Source organism: Carcharodon carcharias, chromosome 10 (assembly GCF_017639515.1).
Source record: "Carcharodon carcharias isolate sCarCar2 chromosome 10, sCarCar2.pri, whole genome shotgun sequence".
In the NCBI taxonomy this organism is placed as follows: Eukaryota; Metazoa; Chordata; class Chondrichthyes; order Lamniformes; family Lamnidae; genus Carcharodon; species Carcharodon carcharias.
Genome location: NC_054476.1, coordinates 156,951,481 through 156,977,745, shown reverse-complemented (window position 1 = coordinate 156,977,745; position 26,265 = coordinate 156,951,481). Strand labels below are relative to the sequence as shown.

Below are 26,265 nucleotides of genomic sequence, written 5' to 3'. Positions count from 1 at the left end.
ACAAAAACAAAAATACCTGGAAAAACTCAGCAGGTCTGACAGCATCTGCGGAGAGGAACACATGTTACGTTTACAGTCTGTATGACTCTTCACCACCCGAAACGTTAACTGTATTCCTCTCCGCAGATGCTGTCAGACCTGCTGAGTTTTTCCAGGTGTTTTTGTTACTGACGTGAGACTTCATCCTTCCTACTATTAAGCAAAATAACTAATGTTTATCCTTGCTTACTGTTGATAGTATTTGAACTCTCCTCCTCATTGAAAGATATTGCACTTTTTTGGGGGAATGAGGCAAATCCAGAGGGGAAAGAAAATAAATTAACGAGAGCAGATATGTTTTTGAAAGAGAAGTAAAGAAGGCTGTGATGTTGTAGTTGTTCTCAGTTGGATTGTTACTCTCTAGTGTCCGCTTTCACATCCCATTTTTTTAGACTGAGAGGAAAGTGTGTTAGTAAATACAGGAGATTAACCACTACAACAAAGCTTCTGTTTTCTTACTAGCAATGATAGGGTTCTACAACGAAGCCTGTGCTGACCCATTATCAGAAGGTCGTAGGTTCAAGCCCCGCCATAGGGCTGCACTTGGCCTGGCACTTGGGTTTAACATTGAGCAAGTGCCAAAACCACAATCTCATGTGCCTGTTCCAGTACTTCAGAGGAGTACTGTTCAAAGAAGCTCAGGAAGCTCTCCTGGTCAAAATTCCTCCCTCAACGCCGGCAAAAAAAAACCCCACCATTAATTGTTATGACATTTGTGGGATCTTGCTGTGTGCAAAATGGCTGCTGTGTTTTCCCACATAGCAAAAGTCACTGCATTCTGGATAAATGTGATAAAGGCATATGAAAATGCAAACCTTTTCTTCAGAATCTTGGAACTGATGTTTTGTTATAGTGTTGTCTGCTTCTAAGCCTTGTCTGCCCCTTTCCAACTCCGCTGAATGTTTTTACAGACTCGTAGAGAGAGGAAGACCCCAAATTATTTTCCAGGCTTACACTGATCATCAGAAACATGAAACACAATTGCTTTTTAAAACTGTATGATGCACACAATCTAACGAATGGCTGTATGTTAATTTCTGGTACAGTGCTGTTGGGTGTCAGTGATTGATGACAATTCTCAACACTTATTGTTACACACACTGAGAAATCAGTATGTAGGTGCAGCAGAAATTCACCTTTACCTTCTGTATAAGCAAACATAAAGACTTGCATTTATCTAGAGCCTTTCATGACCTCAGTACACCCCAAAGTTCTTTACAGCCAGTGAAGTATTTTTGAAGTACAGTCATTGTTGTAATATTGGAAAAGAGGAAGAACGTTCTCTATTATTAAAATCAGTTGTTAAACGTTGCTCTAGGTCTCTACTTCTGCTGCTTTCCTCTTCCCCATTTCCGAAACTCTAAAAATAAGGTGTGGATTTTTCCAGTCAGCCTGCTCCTTGCCAAACTGCTAACAGGATCAACAAGATAGTAACTTCACCAATTTTTATTTTCCAAGATCAGATGTACTGCTAATGGGATTGGGTCATTCAAAATGGGGATGAAGAGAGGCTTGCCTGGAGATCTGGTCACAAATGGGTGCAACTAGCTTCTTTAAGTTTGAGATTCAAGACTGGAACATTGTTCGATCAAGGACTTGAGGGAGGAAGGTTGCAGTTGTACTGTTCACAACAATCTTGAGCCTGGTTTGTGTTTTCATTGTTGGCTAGATGCTGGCTGAGATTAGTAGAGCCACAGAGACTTCTTGAATTTTTCACCATTTCTAAAGCTAGTTTTAGGCTCCAAAATATAATTTACTGGAGGTTGTCGTGATGCACGCACGTTGTATGCATGCACACATGATAGCAAAAGCAAGGATTTATTAAAAAACCCGGATTCTTTGACCTCCCAGAGCATTTGTGCAAAAAACATTGAGCTCTGATATTGAGTTTTTACTCAGTGCCTTGCTCTGCGTGTGAAATGGAAGACTGGTTTGATATGCTTAACCACTTTGACTTAATGTACTGTGCCATCAAGTTACTGCCACTTTGGTATTAATGCAAAACAAGAACTGTAAAAGTAATTGTGATTTCAGTCTCCTGATCCATGGCAACTCTGTTAACAGGATCATTGTAAAAATGAGGAATAGGTTAATAGGCGCATTAATTACCTCTTTAACATAAGTTGTAGATATTCCACAATTTCCTCTCTTGATAGAATGCAAATAAACCAATATTTTTTTTGCCCAAACATATTAGTTGGCTATCCGGTTTAATAGCAGCAAATTAGAGTGCCTGAATGCTGACTTCATTGTATGATTCGTCATATGGGTAAATCTAACACTACTGTTCTTTGAATGTACAGTGCTGTATGTGTGGAATTACTGAACCACTTGGAATGTTTGTGGCAGGGTTAACACAGTCCTCTCAATGTATTTTGATGAGGATGCATTGTGCCATAATTAAAACCAAAAGGAATGCTTTTATTGAGGTATATGTCAAACTAGCATGAAAACTGGTGCATTTTTTTCATGAGTTTTCTTGTGCTAGCTAGACAGTTAAATTATCCTCAAATTATGCAAAAAATGTGACCTGCATACTGGGTTTTACTTTAGTATTTCAATCATTGATAATCCTTTGATTAGTATTGTGTAGCCCAGCATCTATTTATTATTGCTCCCAGGTATGTAGTTGACCTGTTTTTTACCATAAGAATTACTTTTTTGGACAAAGTCATCTGCTGTTTCATGCTTGGAGTGTGAAACCTACATATTTGACCATGTTTTACTGTGTCATGGATTAAGCAAGTAATGTATAGCAGTTCCAATTATATTGTATTGCATCTATAATAACTTGTTTTTCAGCGCTAGTCTAAATTTGGGTTTGAGCAAGATGCATGTTGCCAGTGAGTAATAGTTCTGTTTTGCAGGACTGGTTTAATGAAACGTCTATGTGATGGTCCATGACAATAATAATGCTTTTAATATGGATGCAACTTATTTGCAATATTAACAAAATAATGACCAATTAACCGCCAAAGCAACTTTTAAAAAATGTCCTTTGAAAATTGGAAGTTTTCTCAGCCTGACTTTCAAGCTATCAGAATTAAGTACTGCAGGGGGACGAGAAAGGATCATAAAAGTATATGAACCATCACTGGTAGTTTCTGCCTGATGCAAGCATCCCTTAGATTGCCAGCTGTAAGCTACATAACTTAATGACTTGTTTCCAGGCCAGTATATGACTTTCAGGATATCCTACATAATTACAGTTAACTAGTGTTGTTGGATAACCCACCCAAAAGCCGCATTTGTTTAAATGCCTTGCTCTGTACAGCTTCAAACTCTGAATGTGTATAGACTTTAAAATGATTGCTGATATTTCTTTCATTACTGCAATTCCCTTTTCATTTTTGTTACACTATAGTTCAGAGCAATGTCCATTACTGGTTACAATGATGTGATGCACACTTATTTGCTCGTGTGTGCTAATGCATTGGCAGTGTACTTCAAGTGAATTATTGCTTTGTCATAAAACAAAAACAGAATTACCTGGAAAAACTCAGCAGGTCTGGCAGCATCGGCGGAGAAGAAAAGAGTTGACATTTCGAGTCCTCATGACCCTTCAACAGTTCTGCTGAAGGGTCATGAGGACTCGAAACGTCAACTCTTTTCTTCTCCGCCGATGCTGCCAGACCTGCTGAGTTTTTCCAGGTAATTCTGTTTCTGTTTTGGATTTCCAGCATCCGCAGATTTTTGTTTTCATTGCTTTGTCATGTCAACCCATGTTTAGTACAAAACACCTGTATCATATTAAAAGGCTTGCTTTAAGTGTTCATGCAGTCTCCTTAAATTCATTGCATTGGATAAGGGGTATGATTATCCATGCACTATTGCTCACTTTTTAAATTCAGAAACTTACAGGCAAAAGATCAAGGCGCATAGTGTAGGGTATCACTGAATCTGAAAAGTGTGTCAGGGATGAAGCAAAGATTAGGAGACACTTAAGTTTGAGTTTTAAATAATAGTTAATTGTAGGAAGAAAGGAAAACTGAGAGGGGCGATAGATAAGAATGAGGGGGTGACCTGATTGAGGCCTTTAACATTATGAAATGGTTTGATAGGGTAGACGTAGAGAAGATGTTTCTACTTGCAGGCAAGACCAGAATTAAAGGCCGTAGACATAACATAGTCACTAATCCAAGAGGGAGTTCAGGACAAAATCCTTTACCCAAAGAGTAGTTAGCATGTGGATCTTGCTACCACAATTAGTAGTTGAGGTGACTAGCATAGATGCATTTAAGAGAAAGTTAGAAAAGCACATGAGGGAGAAAGGAATAGAAGGATATATTTCTGCAGTTAGATTAAGAAGGGTGTGAGGATGCTCTTGTGCAGCATAAACACTGACATAAAACTGTTGGGCTTAAATGAGCTGTTCCTGTGCAGTAAACACTACATAATGAGTTTCACATTTTTTAAGCTCCTGGGAATTGGTGATTTAGAATAATAGGTGTGATATGCCTTAATTTTGATCACAATGAGACTTTACTATATTGTGTACATGAAAGATGAATGCTAGTGAGAAAGATTCATTAACCTTTTAGTTGAAAGGTGTTTTGTACTAAACTGTGACTGGGTCCTTCTTACCCACAGATACCCAGCTTAATTAGTACAACCTTTTCTCCCTGTAATACAGCATGTCTAATTAACAGTTACTTTCAGTATTAAATATGAATAACTTTGCCTGCCTGTTTGTGCTGAGGTTAGTTTGGTTTTAATAGCTAAATAGCCACAGCTAGAGTTTAAGGTTGCTAAAAATATTTTGGCTATGTTCCTATTTTGGAAGAGACATCTCCTTTGTCTAATTTTAATTATAAATAGTGAGGGCATAAATTACCCTAACTGTATTTTAATTTAAGCATCTTGCAAGTTGGAATTCTTAATAATACAAAATATTTATTCTTCCACTGTGTAATTAAGTTAGCAAAAGTTTTAGTATAGAATGGTGTGTTAAAACCTGGGGTAAGACATTTTGAGGAAGTTGATTAGTTTTGGGTGCTATTATGTAGAATTTGGTATGTTGTAGATGGGTAGTTGAAGTAATATTCCTAAAAGATCCTTGACTTCAACAGTGTCATAATAGTTTTAATACACCAGTCCTCACTTTCTGCAGAATTAAAAAATGTCACAATGTCCCCTTTCTTTGTCATATATATGGCCATACAAATCAGGCATTTCCATTGAGGGCCTCCAGGTTGGGAGAATCTTGTTAAGTGATATCCCAGGGTCATTGGTTATTGCAGTGAAGGCTGGCATTCTTGCCAATAGAATGAAAGCATTTTATAATATTCAGTGCCGATCAGGATTTTAGTTCAAATATCTGGAAAGTAAGTTCTGTTCTACAACTTGCTCTTTACAGGTGAACAGCATTATTAGAATGTAATTGTGAATTTACTTCAGATTCATGCGTTCTGCGGTCTTTCTTGCTGCCATAGAAGATGATTTTTGTTCATTCAAGTAGGCAAGTGTTGACATTGAGCTTTATGTATCTGCTTTATCAACGAACTGCAAGCTGTCCAAAACTAAACGAACTTGCAGATCAAGTGAAAGGAAAAATAACTTGCATTTGCGTAGCACCTTCCATAGTCTCATGCCACCCCAATGAAGTGGAACAGCCTTTGTTTGAATGAATAAAAGAAATGAAGGATCTAGGAGGGCTGTTGCAGTCCACCTACAGTAGAGGAGAGCAAGAAGTAGGACTTTTGTTTTGTTCTACATTCCTACCGAGTTTATACAGTGGCTGTTAGTTAAACTTAGCTTTTTATTAGTTGCCTCTTTTTTTATTCGTTCATGGGCATCGCTGAGTAGGCCAGCATTTATTGCCCATCCCTAATTGCTCTTGTTCAGAGGGCTTTTAAGAGTCAACTGGCTCTGGAGTCATATGTAGACCAGATCAGGTAAGGACAGCAGATTTCCTTCCCTAAAGGACATTAGCGAACCAGATGGGTTTTTATGACAATCGGTTTCATCAATTCCAGATTTTTTTTTAATTGGATTCAGATTTCACCATCACCATCTGCTGTAGTGGGATTTCAACCCGGGTCCCCAGAGCATTAACCTTTGGAATACTAGTCCAGTGACAATACCACTATGCCATATATATATATATATATATATATATATATAAAAGTTTGAAATATACTTTGTCCCCCCCCAAAAGTATTTTACATGATGGTGAGATTTTGTATAATAACTGTGCGCTCTCCATTCTCTGTTGATAGAAAAAGCCTGAAGCACCACCACCATCCACAAACCCATTCCTGGAAGATGAAACTGGAGTAGAGTGTGACAGCGAGAAAGAAGGAGACCTGGAGAAGGTAAGGAGAGAGGCATGAGAAAAAAGCCTGGTTGTGCAATTTAATTTGGATTATCTGCTGCTGTTGATGATTTTTGCTGATGAGAATCGCTCAGCCTTGTGGTATATTAGATAGAGCGATGCTTTCTACTTTCAAGTTTGCCTAGTATTTCACAAGAAAAGTGCACTGCAGAGTCCCAAAAGGGAATCGCTCATTATCCGATTTTAGATTTCTGTTTCCTGATTTGCTTGTGATGGGGCCGGGGGATGGACCCTTCAACCCAAGGTCAGATATGTGTAGCTGTTCCTTCTTTGTGCACTAATACAACATTATTGAAATCAGGGAATCATGTTTAATTAACACAAGACCATATTCAAATTACATTCATACTGAGACCAATAGCAGGAACAGACATCAGACCTGTATACTATTTCTGCACTTACTAAAAATGTAATCCCAAGTTGCTTTTCTGGATAAAGTTACTGTTCTTCAGAATGAAAGTTCCCTGTTCTTATGCCTTTTAAAGGGGCACTCTCATTCCCCTGTTGGCTCAGCAGATTTATTCAGTGAGTATCTGATACTTACAGACTGCAAAAGACCTTGGCCCATTGGGCATATGCTGAGTGAACTGATTTAGCTGTGGCGGCAGTAGAGTTATTATAATTGGGCTGGGCTAGTGAGTGGAAAAATTACTATTGAGCAATTTCTGCTGCATGTGTGCGTTTTTTGGAAAGGGACAGGATCTAACTCGTTCATGACAATCCTTGTGATTGAATGGTCGGCACCAGCCACTATCTATGCTTTCACATGAATAATAGCACTTTGATGAGGTACTTGAGTGTATCTGTGGAACTGTACCCTGGCATTATGTTTCAAGAGACTGTGGGGGAGCAAGAATTAGTAAGGAAAACAAAAGTTACTTTCTTGACAGTCCATTTTTCCGTTTGAGGAGGAAAAGAGCTTTAAATTATTTACATATTTAAATAGCTTCATGATAAATACGTTGGATCCAAGGTTATGTTCTGATCATAAATCTCTATATTTTAAATAAGAATTAATAGCTGGGTCTGGTATTGTAATAATTTAAGATAACTTCTGTGATTACTTTCTGGGAACTATCTGCTGCTTTTGTGAAGGAGAGGGGGTGTGTGTGTGTGTGTGTGTGTGTGTGTGTGTGTGTGTGTTTGTGTGTGCACATGTGCAAGAGTGAGAGAATGATCTGGATGTAAGGCTGCATACAGGGAGTGGTGGCCAAATTTTCAGGCAATGCCAAAATAGGAATATTGCAAATAATTCAAAGCACCAAAAGAAGCTACAAGGGGATAGTGATAAGGTGGAGTAGGAGAGGAGAGAGAAATGAAACTTATGAAAAATAGTAAATGTGAAAGAGTCACGTTTAGCCCCGCCATTTTAATGGGGGAAAGCAGATGATGTGGAAGAGCAGAGGACTGTTGTGTTCAGATTCACACACAATCATTAAAAGGAATGGACGAAGCCATTTAAACAAAAGCTAACGGAATACTAGATTTTGTGACAAGAGATTTGCAAGATATAATGGTGGACAGAAGGCCTAAATCTGTACCTGTCAGTTGTCTGTTGACTATCTCTTCCATGATGAGATGAAGGTTTGTGGGCATGGTCTTTTTGGGGTCGTTGCCTCCAAGTTGACAGGCTTGGTGATAGGAAATTTAAACCAATGTTGATTCTTTGAGGCAGATTTGTTAATTTGATCTGTGAGCCTGCCAGGTCCACTGCTAATGATTGACTAGCCAGTTCAGCTCATTAATGGTGGCCGTTCTAGGTAATGGTAATTTTATGATTAAGTCAGAAAGCAATCATGTAGGGAATACAGATTAATGTCAGTTTTCTTAATCCCAATTCTTTCAGTTGCTGAGTAATCTTTCTGCTTGTCAGAACATAGGAGTAGGCCATTTGGCTCCTTGAGCCTGCTCTGCCATTTAACCAGATATTGGCTGACCACCTACCTCAATACCATCTTCCTGCACTATCCCCGTATCCCTTGATGTTATTGTTATCTAGAAACCTATCAACCCCTGCTTTGAACATACTCAATGACAGACCCTCCACAGCCTTCTGGGGTAGAGAATTCCAAAGATTCACCACCCTCTGAAGAAATTCCTCCTCATCTCTGTCTTAAAAAGCCTACCTTTTATGCTGAGACTGTGTCCCCTGGTTCTAAGACCCTCCCCTCCCCGCCCCCAAACCAGGGGAAACATCCTTCCTGCATCCACCCTGTTGAACTCTGTAAGAATTTTGTATACTTCAATAAGATCACCTCTCATTCTTCTAAACTCTGGACAATACAGGCCCAGTCTCCTCAGTCTTTCCTCATGGGACAATCCCACCATCCCAAGGATTAGACTGGTGAACTTTCGCTCCACTCCCTCTATGGCCGGTGTATCCTTCCTTAGGTAAGGAGACCAAAACTGCACACAATACTCCAGGTGTGGTCTCAACAAGGCTCTATGCAACTATAGCAAGACTTCCTTACTGTTATACTTAAATCCCCTTGTAATGAAGGCTAACATACCATTTACCTTCCTAAATTGTTTGCTGCACCTGCATGCTAGCTTTCAGAGACTTATGAACAAGGACACCCAGGTCCCTTTGAACATCAACACTTCCCAATCTCTCCCCATTTAAGGGATACTCTGCATTTCTGTTTTTTCTACCAAAGTGGATAACTTCACATTTTTCCACATTATATTCTATCTGCCATGTTCTTGCCCACGTATTTAGTCTGTCTAAATCTCCTTGAAGCCCCTTTGCATCCTCCTCAAAACTCACATTCCCATCAAGTTTTGTATCATCAGCAAACTTGGAAACATTACATTTAGTACCGGCATCCAAATTGATATAGATTGTGAATAGCTGGGGCCCAAGCACTGATCCTTGCAGTGCCCCACTAGTCACAGCCTGTCAACCTGAGAATGATCCATTTACCCCTACTCTCTGTTTTCTGTCTGTTAGCCAATTCTCAATCCAGTTTATTGCCCCCAACTCCATGACATTATCCAGCTAATGTCACTTTAGAGAAGCCATTAATTTGATTTTTATATGTTTAAATGTTGTGCTTTGGTGGTTTTATATAATTCATTTTTTAAAGGCTGGTTATTTTCCAATATGACATTTGTTGAACAAGGGAATTTCAAATTACTGTCCAGTAGGAAATCATGATTAGGAGGCCTGAGGTTAAAACTGTGTGAAAAACATTGGGCTATTGCACTCTCCACACATAAACATGACCCTGTCTAACAATCATTGTATTAAAAAGCTTAGTATTGCCACAATCCAAATAAATTTTACAGCAATAAGCAGGAACACAATTAGTCTTTTTAGTGAATGCCGAAAGGAAATGAATGATTCAAAACATTTTATATTGAGCTTTAACATTGACATTAAAATTGTCCAGTCTCTTTTGCAAGTCTATGCTGAGAAGATGAGTGATTTTTTTTTAAGTGTTGAATTCATTAAGTATCCTATTGTGAGTAATGCTGTTGTATTAGCAGATATTGGGGGTACATTGACCACTGATGCATGTAAACTCCCAAAAATTCCTTAGATTCTTTTTGAGGGGAGTAATGCCTCAACACTTTTATTTTGCTGGTGGGATTCTGCATGAGAATAACACACACTCCTTTTTACTGTATCTCCTGTAAAGATAATTGAAAGAGGCCCATATTTCCCACACCTCCAACCCATGCTAAAGGGATTCATGACAAGTCAAGTCCTGGGCAGTAAGAGAGGCACAGAGTTCAACTCCATTGTGCAGCTGCAGAAGCAATACTAGTGACATTTTGTCAACTTAAAAACTCCTATTAATTGCGTTATAAAATTCCCCAAATTCAGTGATGCAAAGAATAAAGATGAAAAATGATTTGGCTGCTTTTGTAGAATTTGAACATTGGCCACTTTGCTCCTATTTTCTCAAAGGCCTTTGGATAAATGAAATCGATGTAAAGGAGGGTGCTGGAATTTGGAACTTTGATTTATTTGCTGACACTGCTTAGTTAATTAAATCGGAATGGCAGGATTGCTTTCCCAGGCTGAGTAAGCTAGATTCAAAACCACCAAAAATGCTGTGAAGAATTAGCACTTTTTTTTCCCTCTTGAGTGGAAAAAAATCTGGCTTTTGTTAATATTAGTTTAACAAAGTTGCACTGTATAAAAATAATTTCATGAAAATTCAGCTATATGAGTAATATTCTTAGCCAACTTGAATTCTTTTTGAACATCTGTTCAAAACCATGACATGTACACTGTTTACAAAAATAAACCATGCCCTCACTGTGCCTCCTGAAGATGCTGCTCACACTGGACATTAACTCTATTGATCCAATGCCCAAGTGACCATTCCTCAGTTGACTGTGATGGCCTTCGTGTAAAAATAGTGTCCCAAGTCAGGAGAGTGTGAGAGAGGGACCTGTTTTTACCTGTCAGAGCCAAAGAGTGACATCAAAGGAAAACAGCAGTTAACTAAAAGTTGCTGTTAGGATTGGAAGGAGGTGAGCTTTAGGCCGGAGAGGAGAGGCCAGTGAGAACGGTATAAAAGGGTGTGAAAAAAGGAGGCTGAGACTGGAGAGGAGGGGTGTACCCTCAGGATGTTCAGGCAGTGGTGTTCGAAGTGACGTCATGATTCAAGAAGTGACATTTTATTTCGCAACTACTGTACATGAAGGCACAGTACCACAACAGACCAATGTACAAGATCTTCTCATGACCAGCATCTGAAGTGCCTCTAAATTGTTGGTCTTAAAAAGATGTATAAACAGAAGCGCAGAGTCCATTTGCCATGTAAGATTCAACAAAGACTGATCAGTACTGCATCTTCAGCAGTTGTTCACCTGGACCTCTGCCTCATCTTTCGTCTTTTACGCTTCAGCCTGCGCATACGCTTCTTCCGCCACTTAGCTCTCATGTCAACAAGGATCTCAAAATCCCAGAACCGAAAGCTTCAAGAAGTGACATGATGCAGGGGAGACAGCTGATTGGTAAGTAGAGTCAGGTGAGTACTTCTCCTACTTTTCTTACTAATTAAATTGCTGCAGTCCATTAGCTTAAACAAAATGTGAGGACTTTGGGCTGTAGTGGGAGTGTTCGGAGCGGAATAAGACCCCTAGCGTAGCTAGTATTCTTTAACGAGAGTAACTAACTAATTTAATCTAAAGGGAAGACATCACAGCAGAGCTCGCACCCATGATATGCTCCTTCAGTGATATTTGGGAAGTCATGGACACTTCCAGTGTCCTGGTGACCATGTGTGCAGGAAGTGTGTTCAGCTGCAGCTACTGGCTAACCGCATTTTGGAGCTGGAGCTGCGGGTGGATTCACTGTGCAGCATCCGCGATGCTGAGATTGTCGTGAACAGCACATTCAGTGAGGTGGTCATACCACCAGGCAGAGTAGAGGAAGGCAGGTAGTGCAGGAGTCACCTGTGGCCGTTCCCCCTCTCTAACAGATATACCTTTTTGGATACTGTTGGAGGAGACGACTTCTCAGGGGAAAGCAGCAGGAGCCAAGTCCATGGCACCACGGGTGCCTCTGCTGCACAAGAGGGGAGGAAGAAGAGTGGCTGGGTATAGTGATAGGGGATTCAATAGTAAGGAGAATGGACGGGTGTTTCTGCGGCCGCAAAAGAGACACCAGGATGGTGTGCTGCCTCCCTGGTGGCAGGGTCAAGGATGTCTCTGAGATGCTGCAAGGAGTTCTGAAGGGGGAGGGTGAACAGCCAGTGGCCGTGGTACATATTGATACTAACATAGGCAAAAAAAAGGGATGAGCTCCTATAAGCTGAATATGGGAAGTTAAGACGTAAATTAAAAAGTAGGACCTCAAAGGTAGTAGTCTCAGGATTACTTGGTTGGGGGGTGAGGGGGTGGTGTTTGCTAGTGGTGTCCGAGAGGGTTTAAACTAGAATGGCAGGGGGATGGGAACCTGAGCAGGGAGACAGAGGAGGGGAAAACAAGGATAGAAACGAAAGACAGGGAAGTAAAAAGCAAAAGTGGAAGGCAGAAAAAACAAGGGTGAAAAACAAATGGGGTCATAGGGCAAAATAAAACTAAGATGACTAATGAGGGTAAAAAGATGAGTCTAAAGGCACTGTATCTTAATGTGTGGAGTATTCAAAGTAAGGTAGATGAATAAACAGTGCAAATAGATATAAACTGTTATGATATAACTGCAGTTACGGAGACATGGCTGCAGGGTGACCAAGGATTGAAACTGAACATCCAGGGGTATTCAATTTTTAGGAAGTGCAGACAAATAGGGAAAGGAGGTGGGGTAGCACTGTTAGTAGAGGAGGAAATCAATGCAGCAGCGAGGAAGGATATTGGCTTGGAAAATCATGATGTGGAATCTGTTTGGACGGAGATCAGAAACACCAAGGGGCAGAAAATGTTTGTGGGGGTTGTCTATAGGCCTCCAAACAGTAATTGAGATGTAAGGGAAGGCATTTAACAGGAAATTAGAGATGCATGCAATAAGGGTACAGCTGTAATCAGGGGTGACTTTAATCTACATATAGATTGGAAAACCAAATTAGCAATAATATTGTGAAGGAGGATTTCCTGGAGTGTGTACGTGATGGTTTTTTAAAGACCAATAGTTGAGGAACCAACAAGAGAGCAGGCTATCCTAGACTGGGTATTGTGCAATGAGAAAAGATTAATTAACAATCTTGTTTTCCCTTGGGGAAGAGCGACCTTAAAATGATAGAATTGTTCATTAAGATGGAATGTGAAGAAGTTGAATCCAAAAACTAGGGCCCTGAATCTAAATAAAGGGAACTACAAAGGCGTGAGTTGGCAATGATGGATTGGAGAACCTTACTATAAGGGCTGACGGTGGATAGGTAATGGATAATATTTAAGGAACATATGCATGAATTACAACAATTATTCATTCCTGTCCGGTGCAAAAATAAAGGTGGCTCAACCATGGATTACAAAAGAAATTAGGGATAGTATTAGATCCAAAGAGGAGACATATAAAATTGCCAGAAAAAGCAGCAAGCCTGAGGATTGGGAGCAATTTAGAATTCAGCAAAAGTTGACAAAAAATTGATCAAGATGGGGAAATTGGAGTATGAAAGTAAACTTGCAGGAAACATAACTGACTGTAAAAACTTCTATAAATATGTGAAGAGGAAAAGATTAGCAAAGACAAATGTAGGTCCCTTACAGTCACAAACGGGAATTATAATGGGAAGCAAAGAGATGGCACAAGAATTGAACACACATTTTGGTTCTATCTTCACAAAAGAGGACACAAATTATTTCTCAGAAATGTGAGGGAACCAAGGGCCTAGTGAGAGGGGGGAAATTGAAAAAAAAATCAGTATTAGTAAAAAAAAAAATGGTGCTAGAGAAATTAGCAGGGTTAAAAGCTGAAAACTCCCCAGGGCCTGATGAGTACTAGAGGAAGTGGCCTTGGAAATATTGGATGCATTGGTGGTCATCTTCCAAAATTCTATAGACTCTGGAGCAGCTTCTCCAGATTTGAGGGTGGCACATGTAGCCCCACTATTTAAAAAAAGGAGGGAGAGAAAAAAACAGAGAATTACAGACCAGTTAGCCTAACGTCAGTAGTGGGGAAAATGCTAGAGTCTTATAAAAAACGTGGTAACAGAACATTTGGAAAGCATTAATGGGCTTAGATAAAGTCAGCTTGGGTTTATGAAAGGGAAATCATGCTTAACTAATCTACTGGAGTTTTTTGAGGATGTAACTAGTAGAATAGATAAAGGATAATCAATGGATGCAGTGTATTTGGATTTCAAGAAGGCTTTTGATAAGGTCCCACTTAAGAGGCTAGTGGGCAAAATTAAAGCACATGGTATTGGGGGTAATATACTGGCATGGATTGAGAATTGGTTGACCAGAAACAGAGGGCAGAATTTTCTGCCTGCCGGGCGGGCGGGCCTGACCCAATCTCCAGCGGGCAGGGAGTCGATCCCCGCCGGACAAGTGCCCGCCCCCCCCCCCCCCCGCCGTTTTAAGTGGGTGGGCCAATTAAGGCCCGCCCAGCGTGACACCCAGTAGGAAGTGCTATGCGCTTCCTGTGCGGTGCGGGGGGGGGGGGGGGGCCGGAATTCCTCAAATGTGAGAGTGCACTCTTTTGCACTAGCGCATGAAAGACCTCACATCTCCCTGAGGCTAAATGCTGCCTCAGGGAGATCGCTGAAAGTTGTACAAAGATTAAAAACAGAAAAATAAAAAAAATCCTTAACATGTCTCCCTCATGTGGCAATGTCACACGAGATGGGATGTGTTAATAAGTTTAACTAAAACTTTATTAAAGCTTTTTAAACCCCACATGAAACCTCATTCCGGCGGTGGATGAGGTTTCATGTTTTTTCAGAAGCCCGCTGGGGCTCCTGGCCTGCCCGCCAGCCTTAAGGTTGGACGGGCAGGTCCTTTAATTGTTTTAATGATCCTGTCAATGGCCTCAATTGGTCATTGACAGGTCGACAGGCACACATCTGATTTGGCTGTGCACCCGCCTTCCTGAAAATTTAAATGGGGTGGGATGATGTCAGGGGTTCCCCCTGACATCATCCTGTGTCATTTTGCGTGTCAGCGAGCAGGTCCTGCCCCTTGCTCACCGACGGCAAAATTCAGCCTTAAGTGTGGGAATAAATGAGTCTTTTTCCATCTGGCAGGCGGTGACTAGTGGGTGTACTGCTGGGATCAGTGCTTGGGCCCCAGCTACTCACAATATATATCAATGACTTGGATGAGGAAACCAAATGCAATGTTTCCAAGTTTGCTGATGACATAAGACTGGGCGGGGTTGTGAGGAGGATGCAAGGAGGCTTCAGGGTGATTTAGATAAGTTGTGTGTGTGTGGGCAGACACATAGCAGATGCAGTATAATGTGGATAAATGTGAAGTTATACATTTCTGTGAGAAAAACCGAAAGGCAGAGTATTATTTAAATGGTGATATATTGGGAAATGTGGATGTACAAAGAGATCAGGGTGTCCTTGTACACCAGTCAATGAAAGTTAAACAGGCAGGTGCAGCAAACATTTAGGAAGGCAAATGGTATGTTGGCCTTCATTGCAAGGGGATTTGAGTTCAGAAGTAGGGATGCCTTACTGCAGTTATCCAAGATAAAAGCAAAATACTGTGGCTGCTGGAAATCTGAAACAAAAACAGAAAATGCTGGAAAAACTCAGCAGGTCTCACAGCATCTGTGGAGAGAAAAAAAACAGTTAACATTTCAGATCCTTATGAAGAAGAGTCATAAGGACTCGAAATGTTAGCTCTTCTTTTCCTCTCCACAGATGCTGTTAGACCTGCTGAGTTTTTCCAGCATTTTCTGTTTTTGTTTCAGTCTATTTTCGTTGCAGTTATACAAGGCCTTGGTGAGACCACACCTGGAGTATTGCGTGCAATTTTGGTCTCCTTACCTAAGATAGGATATATTTGCCATAGAGGGGGTGCAGCGAAGGTTCACTAAGCTTATACCAGGGATGGCAGGACTGTTGTATGAGGAGAGATTGGTTCAACTGGGCCTGTATTCACTAGAGTTTAGAAGATTGAGAGGGGATCTGATTGAAACGAATAAAATTCTAACAGGGCTAGCCAGACTAGATGCAGGGAGAATGTTTCCCCTGGTTGGGGGGTCTGGAACCAGGGGCCACAATCTCAGGATATGGGGCAGGCCATTTAGGACTGAGATGAGGAAGAATTTCTTCACTCAGAGGGTGGCCAACGTGTGGAATTCTGTACCACAGAAGGCTGTGGAAACCTTATGAGTATATTCAAGAAAGAAATGGATAACTTTTTGGATATTAGGGGCATGAAAGGGTACGGAGAGAAAGTAGGAATTTGATGGAGGATCAGCCATGATCATATTGAATGGCAGAGCAGGCTCAAAGGGCCAAATGGACTACTCCTGCTCCTAGTTTCTGTGTTTCTTTCCTTACCTGATATCTGTAGGCACATTTTCCAGCAGAGATTGTGGCCAGTTTCCCTCTCCATAGCCCAGTGTGCTGAGGCCAACTGAGATTTTTCAACTCAGTGCCAATCAAAGATTGAACTTTTAACTTTCTTGCTTTGTACACATATCTGTGTAATGCATCAATTGACAAAGTCTAGGTTGCCGAGGTGCACATTTCTATATCTGCCAAACTAGTGTTGGGATGGTGGAAAGAGACCAAAATCAAAGCAGATGCACCAGAATTTGTGGTTGAAATAATTCTCAAGTTAATGATGCTTGCTGTTATCTAAAGGTAAATGGTATAGCAACTTCAGGTGAGGAGTGCAGATAAATGTGAATATCCAAAAGCTGCTGTCTGAGTTGCCCCACTTCCCCATTAGGTTCATGAAAGTAGCATCTTGCCATTAGTCTCCCCATTTTATTGTAATTGCCCATTAAAATTGCAATTGTAATTACCAGTATTAGTACCCTTTCAAAAATATGACCAGTATTGATGACTGCTAATCAACCTTTCTGCCACTGAAAATTAACTATTGCATGTCAGGAGTTTAATTTCTTCAAGTTCTGAATTGATCAGGGAGATTTTAAAAACGTCAAATTTTTAAAAACATCTTTCTTTTTCCCCACCCCAGAGGGAAAAATTGCTAATTCTTCATAGCATTTTTGGTGGCTTTTAATCTAGTTTAATTAGCCTAGGAGAGCAGTCCTGTTCTTTGTTTTCCTTTTTGTCACTTCGTCCTCTCTTAATCCAATCTTTCTATCCCCCACTTTTTCCATTTCTGTACCTGATTTGACACTGGATTTGCTCGCTTTGATTCATCCTCCTCCTCAGGCCTTCCTGTATTTATTTTCCAATGCTTAAATCTGGTTGGTTAAGGAGACACCCTGTTGGTTTCCCCGTTCACTCAGGTCCCAGATTCCTGATTCCATCACTGCGCCATTGACAACTCTCATACTTTCAGCAAATTTGTGGGCAATGTTTCCTTGAGCTATAGTGTCCAGAGGTAAGTTTAACTAATATAAAATGATGTTAGCTGCCCCAGTACAGCAAGTTCCAGCCTTATCGTGTCTCATCCTAGTCCTGGTGTTGTTTTCTGCCTAAATAAAAGCTAACAATTTTTTTTGTTTGTTTTTTTGGTTGCTATTATGATGCTAGCCTCAATACAGGTCAGTTGTTGTTGGCCATACATTGGATCAGGCACGCAGAAGTATATGAAGCCAGTTTCTTCTTCCATTCAGGACTAGAGCTGGATTTCTGACAAAAAGTTGCACCTGGAATCATAGTAATGAAGATGCCAAAGCATTTGACAGATATTGCTCGGCTTTTGGATCTTGGAGTCAGGAACTTTTAGCAAAGGATACATTAAATGCCTGTGCTTGGATGAAAAGGTTTAAGCATCTATCCAAAAACTGCACATTTAAATGATCCTTAAAGAAATGTAATGCGTAGCATGGTTTTTTACTTTAACGAGGATAAATTCAGCACAAGCAGTCTGGTCAGTATTAAAGGATAAGCGAGGGTCATTTTAGCAATGGTGTTGATATTGATGACAATGACAATCTTTTCTTTTTTGGGGCTTTCAAATAAGCTGTCACTGGTGAGGAGTGGGATATTCTATTGAACTTAGCTGATACAGAATAAGTAGAAAATTAAGGTTTTACATGACCACTTCGCAGTGAATAAAATTCCCTCAGTTCTGTGCCCAAGAATTTTGAGCAACTCCTGCCTCCTGACCAAAATATAAATTCAACCTGTTCCCAGCCTCTCTAGTGCTCCTCCATAATTGGCTACTTGCAACGTGTGTTTTTGCCTTGTCCTTGGTAAGGAAGCAAGCACTTCACATCTGCTCCGTGGCTTCCCTGGATGACATAACTAACATCGGAACTCGCCATGCAGTGAACAGCGGGGAAGCACCTCTGTCCTACTGTTCAGTGGCTCCGTGCCACCAGACCTCCCCACAGTGTCCAGTTCTACTCCCTGTATGAAAAAAATACACAGTGATTTCCAAAATTGCAATAAATGCGTAACTTTTATGTTACCATGAAGAACCAGCAAAGTGTGGTTTTGTATTAATTACTTTTTTGTTAGTAAAATACCCAAAGCCACTTGGAATTTAGTTCAACAAAGTACGAGGTGCCACCAATGGAATGTTTCCATGCAATTTCTCAAGTGAAAGGGGTCTAACAGACCTTTCTTGTGACCTTGTTCAGCCTTCATGCTTGGAAGGAAACTGCAGTCTTTACTTCACTCAGCTGAATATTTTCCTCTTGTGGCTGAATTTCAACATAGGCACAACTTCAAAGCTGCCTGCTGTTTATTTATAGTCTAGGTTTTCTTGTTAGCTTCAGTGGTTTCAGATCACATGCTAGGGGGGATCAGGCGAAAATGGATAAACATCTCTTCGAGGGTTCTCAGTTTTCAAAATATGAGTAAACTTGATCAAGGTTCCACTTTAATTTTATTTCGTGTTGAAAACTTTACTTAAGCATAGTGTGCATACTCACTGTTCTTCAAATTGTTAGTACCTTTCCTTAAGGCGTTATTTTAAGGATCTCATACTTTGAAGGTGAATATGTGGCTTTTTGAACAATGATGTTCCACAATCTGTTCTAAGTGTGAAATCAGTGCAGGTTGTGGCGTGGTGGAGAGAATTGAGCCTCTGGATTTTAAAGTTTCGTCATAGATTAAACTTTGCTGCAAAGTTGATGGCAGCTTGGATCAGTTGTTGGCTTTCTTAACTCTGAAGGTTGTTGGTTCAAGCCCGACATCAGGACCTAGGTGCATATTTCAGTACTATGTGTATGCTGCATTGTCAGAGGTATTATACTTCAGATGAGATATGAATCTGAAGTCCTATGTATCTATTCAAATGGACATTAAAATCTCATGACACCATTCGGAGTAGAGCAGGGAGTACTATTGATGTTTTGGCCAATATTCCTCCTCCAGCTAACGCCATCAGTAAACAGTTAACTTTGTCATTCATTTGATTTACTAAGTAACCATCGTCACAACATTCCTGTAGTTGTAAAACACTTTCACAGTTTGATAAATTACTATATAAATGCAATTTTTGACAGCCTTGCCCTGTTGCCACCATAAATGCAAAGCAGATTGCTGGTAGTAACTACTTTGTCTTTGACTTCTGGTGGGCTGATTTGAGGCACTGACCCCCTTATTTAAGAGCCAATTAAATGTTACAATGGGGGTGAGGGGAACCAGCCGTTTCAGCAGTTGATGCACATGACAGGCTAAATGGCCTCCATCGTGTGGACCTAGCTTTGTGATTAGCAGGATTATGCACATAATTATCACTTTTCTTTCTTTAGCTATTCACGATCATCTGACCATTTTGTCTGTAAAATTTGCTATTTAAATGTCTACCACACGTCCCAGTTCCATTCAATGAAAAATGCAAGAAGAATAAGTTTAGCTGTACACACAAGTCTCAGTTAGACTGGACTTTGCTGAATTGGAGATTCTTTGTTGAAAACCAGAGTTAATGAGGCATTGCATATTATTTGAACTTTGTTTTTCTCTTGTCTCTCTGCCAGCAGCATGAGCTTGGAAAATTGTCCCTCTAACGCCTACCTCCAACACGCCTCTCCTGTGCATCAACACAGTACAGTATAACATTTCTGACTTGTATATCAGCTATTCTTGTAAATTACTGTAGTGAGTTGTCAAGTTCTGGCTGCATTGTAGAGTTTAATGATGCAGTCTAATGCTCTTTGAGGCAGCCAAGAAAGATTTTCCCATAAAACTCAGAGCTGTCAGCGAGAGAGAGAGGGTGTATCCTAAAGCCATCAGTCTGAAGTAGACCTCGAAAGAGCGAGATTACATTTTTGAGGTTTGATTTTAAAATTATGATACTTGGCAAGCAGTCTTTAAAAAAGCAAAACTGCAACTCTGAAGTAAATATTGAAGAAAACTTGACATGGGAACCATTTGCCGCCATTAGCTGAGAAGATTGGGGAAATATGTGCTGTACATTACCCCCTGTTTGCCTTTAGTGCTATTGGGTAGGGGCGAATGACTGTTGTGGTTAAAGTTCCAAAAGTACACCTGGAAACAGTGGAGTGCATCAGAATATTAGCATGTGGCACAGAAACTGTACTGGACCAGCCATATAGATACTATGGCTACAAAGCAGGTCAGAGGCTTGGAATTCTGCAGCAAACAAGCGACCTCCATCACCTACAAAGCATGTATCAGGAATGTGATGGAATACTCGCCACTTGCTTGAATGAGTGCAGCTTCAGCAACACTTAAGAAGCTCAACGCCCATCCAAAGCATCCTTAATCGGGCACCCCCCATCACTGGCACACAGTGGCAGCAGTGCATGCCATCTACAAGATGCACCTTAGCAATTCACCAAAGCTCCTATGACAGCAGCTTCCAAACCTGTGATCTTTACTATCTAAAAGAACTTGTGCAGCAGGTGCATGGAAACACCCCCACCACTACCTCCAAGTCACACACCATCCTGACTTGGAACCACATTGTAGCTCCTTCACTGTCACTAGGTCAAAATCCTGCAACTACTTCCCTAAAAGCATTGTACGGTGTACTTATCCCACCTGGACTGCAGCGGTTCAAGAAGCTGGCTCACCTTTGTCTTCTCAAGGGCAATTAGGGATGGGCAATAAATGCTGGCTCAGCCAGGGACATTCTCATCCCATGAATGAATAGAAAAAAAATTGATGAGTAGATGTAGTAAAATCTTTTCAAAGGTTGGTGTAGGTTTTTGTCACACTTGGTTAACATTTTAACAAGATGAGTGGTACCTCTCTGGGTAACTATGTGCATTAGAACCTTTAACATAGCAGTCCATGGGAAGAAATGGAGTCTTTGACAGATGAACAATGATTGACAGAAATTATTAACTGCCCAGGTTGGAAATTAACCAAAAAATTCATCACTTAGCTGTTGTACACAAATTGCTCCCCTTGACTACTACATCATAGTTTCTCAAAAAGATGTAGGAAGTGGAGGAAAACTGTGCCTTTGCCAGCAGCTGAATTGGTTCCAAAAAAAGAAAACTGATTCTTAATTTATTTTTATTTCCTCACTGGCTCTGGTTTTGCCAGCAGATGGTCATGTCAATGAGGACTCAACATAAGAAGTTACTTGCAGAGTCCTTGTGCTACCCCATGCCCTCTGTATGGACTGATATTCATTAATTATGTGATACTAAATCAGTGTATATTAATATATATATACGCATCTTTTTGAAGAGGCTGCAGTTACATGAACATATGGAAATGATGGGCAGGAGAAGACCTGTTGACCCATAAAGTGTGCCTACACTCATGATGGCTGGAGCCTCATGAAGAACCACTCTCTACCCCATTGCAGCCATGTAATCTCCTGGGAAAGGGAAACATTATTCATTTAAATAATTTCATGTATTAAATTTATCCTTCTCTTTGGTGAGATGATGATTTAAGAATATTTATGGTCTTTTCCTTCTCCATTCACTTGGTCTCCCCACTATCCTTGCTTCCTGAGCTTCAATACCCAATTCGTATCACCATCTTGCTTCTCATTCCCTTTTATAATCATTAGCATTTTAACTTATGAGGGTCGCAGATTTTGCTTTTCAGAAGTCAGCTGATAAACAAGTATAGTGATTGTTATGATTTCAAGGGAGACCATTAACTTTTAAAAATAAATTTGAATTCCAGTTATTAACTGAAAGAATTACATCACAAGGTTTTCATGTTTTAAACAAAAACTTTTATAATAAAGAATTAAAGAAAGCAAGTGCTACTAACAACACTGTTTCGTAAACACTTACTCTTTAAGCTTGAAAATCTCAACAGTACACTCCTCATTCTATTGTTGTTATCACATGAAGGTGTGTCACAGCTCTTAGGAATTCACTTTGATTTTCCTCAGTATTCCTGCTATTCTCTGAGGTATGAGATTTCTTGGGGCCCTTCAAGTATTCGGCCAGGAGATCCTCCAACTTTCTTTAAGCACTTCACGACTGTGGACATCCTAACTCAAGCATGGACTTCATGGCCTCCTTGCTTAGTTGTCTATAGCACCTGGCAGCTTTCTCTCTGTCAGTTTCCAAGCCATTCCAGCTCCAGATGTAACACTGCTAATGTCTATGAAAAATTTTGCCTTATTCTCTCAATTAAATTTAATGTAATTTTCTGCATTTGTCCTTCACAATATTTACAATCTTGTCTTTCAGATGTTTGGGGCAGTCAGTCCACGCAATCTTTCTTTTTGATTGTCTGCTTATCTTGAATATATTTATTAAGAATAATTTTTTTTCCTCCTTTTCTCCCCTACCTGCTCGGGCATATGGGGGATCTGTGCTTGAGCATTTGGTAGTGCTATTCTCTAACCATATTACTAGAATGTGCATTTGTAAGTTTTGTGACAACGTGTTTTCCTGTAGCTAAATGGCTGACCTCTACTTTTTGACCTATAGATGAGATGATGGACTTGGCAAGTTGCCATGCAGGCAACTGCAGAAATGTATGTTCCACGTCATGGAATGATGATGGGAGTTCACAATGTGTACATCTTACACTCAACTGTACTCAAAATGAAGAAATAAAAAGTCACAGTTGGTAATGTTGGAACTAGTAAGAACAGGGCTCTTAACTAGAGTCAGTTTAAATAGAAACAAACTGATGAAATGGTTTATTAAAACAAAATGTTTACTCAGTTGTGGCAGTTGATTTTGGAGGCAAACACCAGGTTACTTTTTCAGATCAACTACTGCTAATTGTTGCCAGACTTGTCTTTCACTAGTTTCGTTGTGTGCCAGTGGCATTACCCATCTATTTTGAGTGTGGATACAGGTTAATCTATTGTGTCGTATTGTCCCTTCCACACAGTGGAGCCTGTGCTCCAGCTTTGTTTTGGTGAAAAGAATTCTGTTTATTTTGGATGGGATTACGTATATTAAGAAAATCTGGACAAATGCTTACAAGCCTGCCAGCATTTCCCCCTCTGTCAATCCAAAGGAGTTTACCTTGCAAAGTATTTACTGGATAAATCAGAGAGCACCAGAGTTGCATTTGGAAAAGTAAACTTTCACACATGTATATCTTTGCCTTACATTTCATTTTAATGTGCATTAGTGGATGTTCTGGTACATAGACAAACAAAGCTTAGTTTTTAAATGGGGAAGTGATTTTCAGGGATTTTCAACAGTAATGAATGTTTTGTGATTCTTTGGCTTATTTACAAAAAAACGCATTTCATATAAGAGTAATTTGATACAGTGAAGATCAAGATCATACCCACTACTGCTTGAAACAGTTCCATAATTTTGTTATTTTAAGATGTGACTTCTACAATGCCTTCCACTGTAGCCACCTTTGCCCCATCCTATCCAAACTCCAAATCATCCAAAACTCTTCTGCCCTAATCCAAATTCTACTCACTAACTCTCACTATTGTATGTCCTCCAACACACTGAATCCAGTATCCCTGTCTTGTTCGACAAATCTCTTCACTGACTCTTTCGCAGCAGGTTTCCTCTAGTACAAGGTCCCAATACTTGTCACATGGGTCTGTAACTCCTGTGTATCTTCCATCTTTCACCTCTTCTGCATGAAATCTTCAGTTACCTTGGCTCATCTCTGTGTAACATGCTTCGTTAAGCCTCTTTGCCTCATTATTTTCCTTTCCAGCTTCTAAAATTTCCCTCAAAATCTATATTTTTAACTATGCATTCACACAACTCTTCTAACTCCAATTTCTACTCGGTACCTATTCACATTTATATCAAATTCTTTGGGACATTTTAGTTATGCTAAAAGTACTTTAAGAAAAACATAAGTTGTTGCTCAAGCGATTTCACTATAGTACTGATACTGGTTCTCCAGCGTACAAGCAGTAACTTGTATGTAGGCGGAGCATGTTTTCCTTTCTTGCTAACTGCAAGGCATAAAGCCAAAGGTAACATTAAAGGGTGTTGCAATCTTTATTTTACAAGTAAATATGTGTTTTGTACATTGAGCATTGCAAACCGAGGATATGGAGTGAACAGCATACCTTCAATAAGCACTACAGTTTTGATTTTTCTATTGAGAAGGGTGTGCAGTTTGACAGATGGTCCTAACCAGTGCACTTCAGATGGGTCCTCCTATCATCTAGATATAAAATCGCCATATTCTGGAACATAATTTCTCATAAAAGATTTAAAGGGCTATACAAGATGAAACCTTATTTGATGGAGCAGGTAGATACCAAATTTCTGGAAATGATGCATTTTGGGGTGGGGGAAGCAAAGAAAGGACATATAGATTAAATGGTAAAACTTTTAAAATGGTAGTGGATCAGAGAGCCTTGGAGGCCCAGATACTCAAATCTTTACAAGTGGGCGAACATGTTGATAAAGTTTTTTTTAATTAAATCGAGGAACTCATTATTTATGTACCTAATGTCGGTATTTTTAAAAATGTGGTAATACTAAACCCATACAAATTATAGTTAGAATATTGTGACCAGTTTTGGGTTCCTTACTTAGGAAGGCCATGGCTAATGTATAAAAGAAGTACACAAAGAGGATGCCAGGGATACAAATCTTTAATTTTGAGAAGACATTGGAAAAAGTGAGGCTTTTTCCATTGGAACAAAGAAGGTTGAGAATGGATCTGATCAAGATGTTCAAAATTGGTGAAGTAAATCAGAAAATGTTCCTGCAAGTTGGTCAGTCAGTAACTGGAGGCCATGCATTTTTGATCACCAGGTGAATAAAGGGAGAGATTAGGAAAATAATTTTTACTCAGAGGATTGATGTGAATGGAATGCTCTGCCAGCACAGTAGCTGAAGCTATATGGATAAAAGCTTTTAAAAGATAAATGGATAATTTTGGGGGAAAAAATGAATAAAGGACAGGGTAATGGATTTAATGTAGCTCTTTTGAGTTGATACAATGCAATGGGCTGAATGACATTTTACTGTGCTGTCAAATTTAATATTCTTTGAAACCAGGTTTGGGAGAGTTCATGTGATTTTCATGGCTATCCTGAGGATGGGTAGTCTTAAAAGGGTAGTATTCTTTTCCCCCATTTGGATAAACCCTTATTGGATAATGGACTGAAATTGGAGGATAATGTCAAAGTAGGTCATGTGGAGGAGGATTTCCCTGTTAGTGACATTATAAATAAAGTGGAAAATTTCCTATGGGCAATATTGCAAAAGACCAGATTTGCTATTTTGCTAGAAATAGCAGAGGAAATTTCCCATTATCTTTGTTGTTGTTGGCATAAAGTGAGCAGAGATTATTTATTTCCACCCACACCCCCACCGACCCCGCCATGTTCTCGGAGATATCCTATTGTACTGTGCTATTTATGAAGCAGTCCAGCATATTGATTATGTCGAAACCATTCTTAATTATAGCTTCTTTGCACAGATTTTGCATTCCAATTCTTGCACAAATGGCAGCATCTGTTTTTTTGCAAGTGGCTGCATAGTTTCTGGCTGTGGAATTGTGCCAGGCATTGGCCCAGCTGCTTTTAGATTGAAGACCAGATAGTTTGCCCAAGGCCTAAATCATATTCTCATATGCAGTCATATACAGGCCAAGACTGCAGTTTTTATTGGACCAATTATTTTGCCTTCAGGACTGTTGTTATTTTTATTTAGTTAGAAACAGATGCTTTCAGTTGACTATTTCTATCTGCTGCCAATTTTAAAAGAACACCTGCTTTCTCTTATTAAAGAAATGCTATTTCTCGAATTAACCCCATCTCCTACAGCAAGGCCAGAAATGGCCATGCCACAATTCCCCAACGTGGCAACAGGTGGCTTCAGCAGTTGCAGATACCCTTATTTCCACACATAGGTTCTATTTTCTATCGTTTCAAAGTGTATAATAATAAACTTTGATACAGCTGTTTGAAGTCAGACACTTGGGAAGTTTTTTTTTTATTGACTTGGTGATGGCAGTAACTTAAGTGAGCAAAAATGAGCCACAACTGGA

The 26,265-nt window shown here is 39.9% G+C and overlaps 1 protein-coding gene across 2 annotated transcripts in view; it reads left to right on the top strand.

Moving 5' to 3' along the window:
* The window catches only part of vps53 (VPS53 subunit of GARP complex), a 267,763-nt gene that overhangs the window by 99,226 nt on the left and 142,272 nt on the right, over positions 1-26,265 (top strand). For both annotated transcript variants that reach the window (XM_041197224.1, XM_041197225.1), the window contains one exon: positions 6,258-6,353. In XM_041197224.1, the coding sequence (XP_041053158.1) occupies positions 6,258-6,353 (96 nt within the window). The remainder of the gene's footprint in view (positions 1-6,257; positions 6,354-26,265) is intronic.